The sequence below is a fragment of the Amphibalanus amphitrite genome, unplaced genomic scaffold, assembly GCF_019059575.1.
Source record: "Amphibalanus amphitrite isolate SeventyFive unplaced genomic scaffold, NRLGWU_Aamphi_draft 000890F_arrow, whole genome shotgun sequence".
Classification (NCBI taxonomy): domain Eukaryota; kingdom Metazoa; phylum Arthropoda; class Thecostraca; order Balanomorpha; family Balanidae; genus Amphibalanus; species Amphibalanus amphitrite.
Genome location: NW_024882384.1, coordinates 125,750 through 136,186, shown reverse-complemented (window position 1 = coordinate 136,186; position 10,437 = coordinate 125,750). Strand labels below are relative to the sequence as shown.

General features: G+C 48.4%; 1 protein-coding gene across 3 annotated transcripts; it reads right to left on the bottom strand.

Annotated features, from left to right (window-relative positions):
* Positions 1 to 1,221: 1,221 nt before the first annotated feature.
* Positions 1,222 to 10,437, bottom strand: LOC122367708. 3 transcript variants are annotated; one of them, XM_043341055.1, is made up of 4 exons: positions 10,208 to 10,437; positions 2,680 to 2,827; positions 2,046 to 2,149; positions 1,222 to 1,538 (listed from the first exon to the last, which is right to left on the bottom strand). In XM_043341055.1, exons 2-4 carry the CDS (start codon positions 2,755 to 2,757, stop codon positions 1,340 to 1,342), a joined length of 381 nt encoding a protein of 126 aa, XP_043196990.1. In that variant the 5' UTR covers positions 2,758 to 2,827; positions 10,208 to 10,437; the 3' UTR covers positions 1,222 to 1,339. The 3 variants fall into 3 exon arrangements, with proteins under 3 accessions (XP_043196990.1, XP_043196987.1, XP_043196988.1); XM_043341052.1 differs by lacking the exon at positions 10,208 to 10,437 and adding an exon at positions 9,166 to 9,337; XM_043341053.1 differs by lacking the exon at positions 10,208 to 10,437 and adding an exon at positions 9,131 to 9,269.

The following is a 10,437-nucleotide window of genomic DNA, read 5'->3' as shown; positions in this document are numbered from 1 at the left end:
ATACCCCCGTGTGTTCTGCCATGCTGGAAATAAACGCCGACATTTATCGGGGGGACGTCTTTGGCGGTGGCGGTGGTATGAACGGTGGAGCCGAGGTGATTGCTGGTGACGTGCTAAATATAGGATCAGGGTGAGTGTCCGACTCCAGTAGGAGTCGTAGGAGTGTAGGCAGTAGGAGTGACCTGATATTTCAAAGTTTTACAGAAATACTAGTCTTATAATAAATGGAAACGTTTGCAGATGTTCACAACTTAACAAGGAAGATAATGTCATTTTTATTAGCTTTATTCTCATATTTTGGGAGTGAAAAATGATAGAAAACATTTAAAATATATTTTCTAACCTGGCTGTCATCGTTATTTGGCCGAGTCGTGAATCCAAATTGTTGCCAGAATTCCTCGAACATGCATTAAACTTCCGTAACAAATTGTCAAATCGAGGGAAAATCATCTATTTAGTTCGGCCATCGGTGATCGGGCGACACAGCAGCTGCCTTTCATCCTGGAAATCGCGTGCCTGAAGTTTGTTTCATGAAATGGAGGGATAATTATGGTGCATTCCCCAACAAACTCCAATACGACTGGCAAATGATAGCCAGGGAAAACCAATCATATGGAGCGATCTCACAAACACAAATTAAATGCAGCGCAAACAGTAGCGAACTTCTCAACTCTGCACGAATATTGAGTCACTCCTGTCAGTCCCTAGAATGATAAGCACCTTCGTGGAACCTGAGGAGACGGTTTCATAATAGCATAGTCGTAACGCGGTATACTTTACCAGAGATGTCCTTACATAAATCGATTGACATCTTATTGATAAGAAAGTTTTCACGACAGAGCTAACATCAATGTGAATGCTGTAAGCGAGTTCGTTTTTCATTATCCGGATAAATGCATTAGATTGGTGCATCAAAACGGGTATCATAATCATGAGAGATTGATCCAGGAGGCAGGAGGAAACCACAAAAGCGTCAAAAAGGTTGTTAATGGGCTGCAGGACCACCTGGCTACACAAAATATCCGATGGCGAGAGGCGGCATGGGTACCGGTAAGTCAAACACTACGTAGTTAGCTCAGGCAACATGAGCCAGTTCCATTTCCCAGCCTTATTTTTCATTCGGTATGAAAAACTTTAATCTTTGCAAAACGCCCCGATGAAGTCGGAGGCATTTTATTCCTTATCGTTCGCAAACCACCATCGCATCAGTGACACAACAAAGCAAGTCCCCATAGTTTATTCAAAAAGGAATGTTCATTTTAACACGAAATACCCCAGCGTGTGCATTGGTAACCGCTCATCTGGCCAAAAACTGCACCGTTCCGCGCACAGCCACATCTCACTGCTTCTTCTTCTTCTGCTGCTGCTGCACCGGAGAGTCCTCTACCGGCCAGAGAAGGAACTTGAGTGAGCCGATACCGAACGCCAGGGTCTGCAGTAGCCAGAGGACGCGGGTGACGCCGCCGATACCGAGCTTACGGCAGCGCCGGTGAGCCACCACGCACTCCAGACAGTGGATCAGGGGGATAGCGATCAGCCTGCGGAGGGGAAGAAGGTGGGTTAGATACAGCACGTGATGCGAACAGCAGACAGAACCGGTAAAACGCGTCGGAAGGCCGATGTCATGGCCCTCCTGGCGGATAAAAACTTAATAAGCTAAACGGTCCTCTAAGCTCTCAGAGATGATATTTCAATTATATTGTTGCATTAAGTGCTCTCATCACCGCTCCGTGCTTCTATCCTCAGGATATTGAAATCCTTCTCCTCCACGCCGCAGCCCCCTCCGGGCTGGACAGGCAACTTTATCTCATGCGGGCTGCTCCCTTGGAGCGGCACCGCTGCTCCCGAGGGAGCGCACCCCGTAGCCGGGTGCAGTGAGTGCCTTGGAGCTGGGTGGCCTGTTTTCTGGACGGGCTCAGCCCCGGCGACTCACTAGGGTGCCTGCCCAGACCAATGTCTCCCCCTTTATCCTATCATCCTCCCGGCTCTGAAAAAGTCCCATTGGACCGAAAGGGCCTAACCCAACAAAAAAAAAGTGCTCTCACCCCTGTTTTCCGTGGATGCTGTAGCTGGCATGAGCGGTCTGAAGCAGAGCTGCCAGCCGGGCTGGTAGCCAGGTAGGGATCCAGGGCCCTCCCAGCCAGACGGCCTGTGGCGAGAACATGTGTAGTGTGTACGATAGATAGGTCAGCGCCCGCTCAAGAGTTGGCCACAGGTGTGCGATGTGGGGATGGGTGAGAGGGAGAGGTTAACAATTATACGTGCGGTGGTAGGCAAGTTTAATACACAGAGATGCTCTTTGCTCACAGCAATAAACGATGCACCGTCCACTGACGAAATCGGAAGTGTAACAATTAAAGAGAATCTTACATTTATAAGTGCAACACTACATAAATAATCGGAATTCAAAACCAACAACGCTGATTCAAGAGAATCTTACGTTTATAAGTGCAACTGTACATACATAATCGGAATTCAAAACCAACAACGCTGAAGAATCTTATGTCTATAAGTGCAACTCTACATGAATATAATCGGAATTCAAAACCAACAACGCTGAGTGAGTGAATATGGAGATCATAACACTACCAAACCGACAATACCCATCTAAAACACGTAGCAGTAACACCGTCCTCACAGCAGACACCATTCACCAATCGACAACTCGGCGACACTCACCGCCAGAACGTAGTAGAGCAGGAGGGTGACGATTGCTGTCCTCGTCTCAGCCACCTTGAAGTAGGTGCTGGACACCATGGTGAACCGTCAGATGGCACGTGGACGAAGCAGGCAGGACGCCGGCACCCGTCGAATATGGAGTTCAGGGCTGAAAATAGGTCGATTGTCGGTCAGAGATGATTATGGCACACATACGATTACATTCCGAGGAGCTAACAGCGAACACGTAGCTTTAATGGGCTATAACGGTGCTTCCATAGTGCTTACCGCAAGGCTAGCACTGCTTATCTTCTTCCCGAGGTTCATGCCTCGGTAAGATTTTGCCAAATGGCTTAAAGGGACCCTCCCACCTTCAAAAAAGTTAATGAATTGGCATGAAAGTGATGTAGCTCGGTTCAGAAAGAGCAAAAACGAATATCTACCAAATTTCATCGAAAAATATTCACCGGTTTTCAAGATATTAGACTTTTACTTTTGTTTACTTTTTGGGATCTCCGCTGTTCCTAGCGACTTTATTTGAAAGTGCGGTATTTGTTGCGCGCAAAGCAGCATATACCACCGCATGCTACGAAACGTTTTAGTCAAACATTTAACGGACGTTCGAAAGCCTGATGACGTCATCAGACTCCCGTAATGGTTAAGAGATAGGGACCACGCTGGTCCCACCCTGCAAGTAAAGGGAAGAAATTTCTTGAACACCATAAAGCTGCGGGGGTTGCGACCAGGATAAATGGTGGTTTCTGAGCCTGGCCGCAAACTTGGCTATCTCAACTCAAAACTAATGTTAAGGTGGGAGGGTCCCTTTAAATAGCGATCACGACATTCAATGCCTCCATGAATTCCATCTTAGCGAGGGTTTAGAAAGTGTCACTAGAGAGCTGACAGAACTTGCATGCACTCAGCAAATATTTTGGGCCTAAGAAGCTCTAGTTATATGTCCTATTCAAAATTTTGTATAATGAATTCGCATTTACACTGAGCATATCCATAGGCGGCGGAACGGGGTGGCACCGGGGCACCGTGCCCCCTTTGATTTTGACATTTTAACATTAGCCCTATGGGCGTTGCATGGAAAGAATGGGACCAAAAGTCGGCAGTGCCCCCCCCCCCCCGAAGGTGTTCCGCCGCCACTGAGCATATCTACCATTTGAACAAATTCAACATTAAAAAACGATCTATTTTTATGACATATCACATCTCACTGATAATGTCCGTGAAGTTAGCGTCAGCAACAGCAACGAATACAGCGTCGGATTCAGAATCGCTTAAAAAACTCATATTAGGTCAATTGGGGGACGGGGAGCAAGAATATGACCTTTATTTGGCCCTAGCTCTTACCCCTTACCCCTTAATCGGCCCTTAAAGGAAGGGGCGCGTCAAAAGTGCCTCAAGGGTTCGTCTGATCGCCAAAATAAGGGTCGCAATCGATTCCCCGGGTCAATATCTAGCCGCAGCCTCGGGTTGCAGATGTGTGCAACTTACCCCTTACCCCTTAATCGGCCCTTAAAGGAAGGGGCGCGTCAAAAGTGCCTCAAGGGTTCGTCTGATCGCCAAAATAAGGGTCGCAATCGATTCCTAGGGTCAATATCTAGCCGCAGCCTCGGGTTCCAGATGTGTGCAACTTACCCCTTACCCCTTAATCGGCCCTTAAAGGAAGGGGCGCGTCAAAAGTGCCTCAAGGGTTCCTCTGATCGCCAAAATAAGGGTCGCAATCGATTCCTCGGGTCAATATCTAGCCGCAGCCTCGGGTTCCAGATGTGTGCAACTTACCCCTTACCCCTTAATCGGCCCTTAAAGGAAGGGGCGCGTCAAAAGTGCCTCAAGGGTTCGTCTGATCGCCAAAATAAGGGTCGCAATCGATTCCTCGGGTCAATATCTAGCCGCAGCCTCGGGTTCCAGATGTGTGCAACTTACCCCTTACCCCTTAATCGGCCCTTAAAGGAAGGGGCGCGTCAAAAGTGCCTCAAGGGTTCGTCTGATCGCCAAAATAAGGGTCGCAATCGATTCTTCGGGTCAATATCTAGCCGCAGCCTCGGGTTCCAGATGTGTGCAACTTACCCCTTACCCCTTAATCGGCCCTTAAAGGAAGGGGCGCGTCAAAAGTGCCTCAAGGGTTCGTCTGATCGCCAAAATAAGGGTCGCGATCGATTCCCCGGGTCAATATCTAGCCGCAGCCTCGGGTTCCAGATGTGTGTAACTTACCCCTTACCCCTTAATCGGCCCTTAAAGGAAGGGGCGCGTCAAAAGTGCCTCAAGGGTTCGTCTGATCGCCAAAATAAGGGTCGCAATCGATTCCCCGGGTCAATATCTTGCCGCAGCCTCGGGTTCCAGATGTGTGCAACTTACCGCTTACCCCTTAATCGGCCCTTAAAGGAAGGGGCGCGTCAAAAGTGCCTCAAGGGTTCGTCTGATCGCCAAAATAAGGGTCGCAATCGATTCCCCGGGTCAATATCTAGCCGCAGCCTCGGGTTCCAGATGTATGCAACTTACCCCTTACCCCTTAATCGGCCCTTAAAGGAAGGGGCGCGTCAAAAGTGCCTCAAGGGTTCGTCTGATCGCCAAAATAAGGGTCGCAATCGATTCCCCGGGTCAATATCTAGCCGCAGCCTCGGGTTCCAGATGTGTGCAACTTACCCCTTACCCCTTAATCGGCCCTTAAAGGAAGGGGCGCGTCAAAAGTGCCTCAAGGGTTCGTCTGATCGCCAAAATAAGGGTCGCAATCGATTCCCCGGGTCAATATCTAGCCGCAGTCTCGGGTTCCAGATGTGTGCAACTTACCCCTTACCCCTTAATCGGCCCTTAACCCTCTAATGCCCACACATAGTTCCACGGTTCCTAAAATTAGCACCTTGTGACATATGATTCATTTTGGGTCCCTTGTTCGAAATCTGGAGTCAAATATTTTTTCGCACTTCAAATTTCGGAAATAAATTTTGTATCAAATATGATACATTGGGCATTCCACTTGGTAATTTTTAGTGGTATCAGACCACACAGAAGGAAGTGAAGACATAGATGAGAAAATATATATTATTAAAAATTTCAGTGATAAAAGTGGCAGTTAAAATGTGCAAAATGCGAACAAGACATCCTATACTGTGCACTTTTTATCAGAACATTTTCTTAATATTTCATTGGCATCCTTCTTGTATCAAAATGTCCTTTCAGTCGGTGCTTAGGGAACAACGCTAATCATAGGCATCTATTTACGAGTGCCTTCTATTCCTTCAATTTCCACGATACAGCGCGTTGCACTTGTGCAATTTTTTCATAATTCAGACATGTGTGCCATGCTTCTCAAACGTAGATGCGTTATGCATACTTGATATAGAAATGAAGACATTACAGTTGGCTCGCGGTAAGTGATTGAAGTGAAGCAGTTCTGATGCAAAATGCTGGACAGCCTGCCGACGGACCGGAATCAATGCCAAAGACGATGTTGGTTTATCTTCATGATAGCCGGACAATCTCGGGTGACTGAAACTCTCAGCCTGTGAATCGTCAGTTAGTACTTTTCCCATACCTGCTACATTGCATGATTAAATCGAGACATCCAGGCATTTTAATGGCACGTGCACTGTACCACTCTTTTCAGTTTAATGCAGTGCTTTAATATTGCCAGCCGTGTGGTTCAAGGGGTGTGGTTAAACGCGTTGAACCACACGGCTGCTGACGTCACTATCAATTATAGTTGTGAGCTTTTTGGCAGGTATGGGAAACACCTTCCAGCCCTAAGGCCGAGAATTCAATAAATGTCACCTCGCTTTTTTAGCGAAAAGCACCTCGGGCCTAACGGCCCTCGGAGTTTTCGCTAAAAAAACCTCGGTGACATTAATTGAATCATCCCGGCCCCGGGCAGGAATATATTTGACTGGTCGTGCGGTCCTGATGTCATCGGCGTCAGTATAACAGCCGCGCACTGACCAGTGCAATAACCGTTGTACGTGTCAGACAATAAAGGTACTGGTAACTGTGCACCGATCGGCAGGAACTTGCACAATATTCATTAACCTCATATGGAGGTGAGCATACGCATTACGCAATGCCGCACTTTAACTTTTATTCTTATGGTCAGTACAAAAGTAGTATCCATGTTTTAGTACCTATAAATCCTTTTTGTTCAGTGGCACTCAGCTACCACAGTTGGCGGTATATGTCAATATATGACAACAAATGACATACCTGGCAGTGAAAATGCTTGTCAGGTGTCAGGCACCTGCTGGAACCTGGCAACAGTGCATGGTTGCCTACTTCTTAGATAGGAAATCAAAGGAACCACGCCCTTCGGTCCGGAGTCTGTCTTCATGGCGAGCCCGTTTAGCCAGCTTCCTCTGAAGATGACGATATAGTTTTCCACTCCACATTCAATCTCTTACTACTGGGATGAACGGAGGAGATTTGAATCGCAAACAAATTGTGAGTCGTTCTCCAATATGAATGAAAAATGCTGGCTGGCTGCTAATGCAAGTCTTCAGCCATGCCCAGCTAACACATAGACCCACAAGACATAAATAAGCCCGTCCACAACCCCTGTTGGAATATCGAAATTGTGCAAGAGACCGCTGGATCCTCCTGTCCCTAACATCAAGTCTCAATTTTTGGTTTCACGAGTATAAATGCTCGCACGGATGATCGTTCCTTGAAATCAACAAGCTTGTCATCGATAGCATGTCATTCCTAACGTGGTTTTAGAAGATATGGTCTGCTAGTGTCCTGCAGATCAAAAAGTTCACTATTGTCATCGTCAAACAGTTGCAAAACCATATTCCTATGAGCGTTAGAAAAGTCGAGATGTATGAGGCATGTAAGGCCACTCATAGAAAGCTAGATGTTGGAAGATTGACAAGGATGAGAGGCGGCATAGCGTACCAGTATCGTTATGACATTTTAAGTCTGGAGCGAAATAGAGTTATCTGGCGCAAGAGGTGCGAACTTCACAAATTTATGCATCTTGTACCATCGTCATTTGCAATGACTCACAGGCCATTGCAATGCTTATCACCTGAGAAAACTATGGTATTGGCACACCGTATGTTGCAGCGGCGAAAATTTCATATATTGATATGCGAAAATATTGGAGTGCTATGCCCACTGTATCATATCTAGTATCCCCAAAAATAGGGGTCCATATCTTTGACCCTGAAAAAAGTTGCGATGTTTTGCAACATACAATGATATATGTTGAACATTTGTCTCACAGTATACCAAGTTTCTTTCCAAATAACTAATTTTTTGTTTTCTAAATGCTTAAATTTACACTTGCATCTCAAATTGATTTTCGGCAAAGGACAAACTGACCCTCTTCAAAATCACCTGGTGGGAAACTGAGAAATCATTACTTAAAAATTTTGCCACCAGGTGGTTGCCAAGACGTACCACTTCTGATACAGCAGGGGTTTCAACAATTTTCACCTCTATGATTAGCAGGCGAATTTTCTGCAAATTGACTTACAGATATGATACCGGGGGCACTAGAGGGTTAAAGGAAGGGGCGCGTCAAAAGTGCCTCAAGGGTTCGTCTGATCGCCAAAATAAGGGTCGCAATCGATTCCTCGGGTCAATCTCTAGCCGCAGCCTTGGGTTCCAGATGTGTGCAACTTACCCCTTACCCCTTAATCGGCCCTTAAAGGAACCCGAGGCTGCGGCTAGATATTGACCCGGGGAATCGATCGCGACCCTTATTTTGGCGATCAGACGAACCCTTGAGGCACTTTTGACGCGCCCCTTCCTTTAAGGGCCGATTAAGGGGTAAGGGGTAAGTTGCACACATCTGGAACCCGAGGCTGCGGCTAGATATTGACCCGAAGAATCGATTGCGACCCTTATTTTGGCGATCAGACGAACCCTTGAGGCACTTTTGACGCGCCCCTTCCTTTAAGGGCCGATTAAGGGGTAAGGGGTAAGTTGCACACATCTGGAACCCGAGGCTGCGGCTAGATATTGACCCGGGGAATCGATTGCGACCCTTATTTTGGCGATCTGACGAACCCTTGAGGCACTTTTGACGCGCCCCTTCCTTTAAGGGCCGATTAAGGGGTAAGGGGTAAGTTGCACACATCTGGAACCCGAGGCTGCGGCTAGATATTGACCCGGGGAATCGATTGCGACCCTTATTTTGGCGATCAGACGAACCCTTGATGCACTTTTGACGCGCCCCTTCCTTTAAGGGCCGATTAAGGGGTAAGGGGTAAGAGCTAGGGCCAAATAAAGGTCATATTCTTGCTCCCCGGCCCCCAATTGACCTAATATGAGTTTTTTAAGCGATTCTGAATCCGACGCTGTATTCGTTGCTGTTGCTGACGCTAACTTCACGGACATTCACTGATAGTAGGTAGCAGGTCTGAATTTGAAACTTAAATTTTCTCATGCAGCATGGATCAACAAAGGATGCTAAACGATCGGCAGGAGACTAAATTAGTAAACGGAAATGCATTAGGTACAAATAACTTACTGCGAAAGAGCGAAAAGGCAGGCGGACAGCCTTACCTGACCCTGCTGGTCCCTTCCTATCCGCGCTTCAGACGTCTAGCCACTGCGCCAGCACTTGCTGTTTATCTTAAAAGATCGACTCACGCTCACAAGCCACACCTCAGACCTCTCAAGAAGGTACCCAGAGGCCAGATAAGATACAGCAGATGCCGGCACCTGGCGGGCGTACCAGACCTGCGCGACACCTACCGGTCATTCATGTGAACTACATTGATATCCGGCCTCTGGCAGCTGGCGCCACCTATAACTACGGGGCCGGATATGCGTACTACCAGGGCCCTGCCCAGGGCGACCTATCTATCATCACTGATCAGACGGATGGGCAGCGCCGGAGGGCAGGCGGAGCCGTACTTGGAGAAGTCAGCCGATCAGCCTTGGCTAGATACGGGCACCGCTCGGCGGGGCTGGCGGCACTCGACGTGAGCCGCTGGCCCGTGAGACGGACACGGACTTGGGACTCGCCGGCGATCATAGCTTATCCCAGACGTCATCGACCACTGTCGGAGATTGTCGGCCGTCGGCCATGAATCTCAGGACTATTATAGTTAGGGCGACGGGCGTTGATGCCACGACAATAGCGCAAAAGTTGTTGACAATGAATTATGAATACACCGCTGACTGAGGTTAGAAATTGTGGATAACATTCTTGCATCTCACAGCCGTTCTAAACAAAATTGATCGGATAACTTGATATTTGCCTGTCAAAGGGCGACTTGGTGTGAGAAGTGAACACATAGCTTGAAAATTTTGACAGACTGGGCCGGTAGGCATAATACACGTCACACACGTTATTGTTGCTTTTCGACCGGGACCAGTTGTCCACGCGAAATTATCGAACGCCACAATCGATGGCCCTGTCGAACGAAGCAGGCACATCTCAAGAATTTTACACCAGGTAAGCTCCAGCTCTATCCAATTAATGCTTCAACCGCATTGTCTGTGGTGACCGCAGCTACGCCGGATAGTAGCCCTACACGAAAAAAAATCCCGCCGCCCTCCGCTCCCTTCCCCGCCCGCGGCCCAGGGCCACCGAACTTACCGTTCCCCTCCCGTCTCCAGGGCCGGTCGCTGTCCGAACCGACCCGGCGGCACCCCTCCCAAACGCGGCGAGTTTCCCGCCACAACGGAGAGACGCTCACGTGGCAGCCGCGCTCCAGCGAGCGCGCGTCAAGGTCAGCCGCGACGGCGGGAGAGGCCGGTCGGCGCGCCGGGAGGGCGGGGGCGCGCGATGGCGGGAGCGGGACACCGGCCGCCGCGCGTCACTGAACT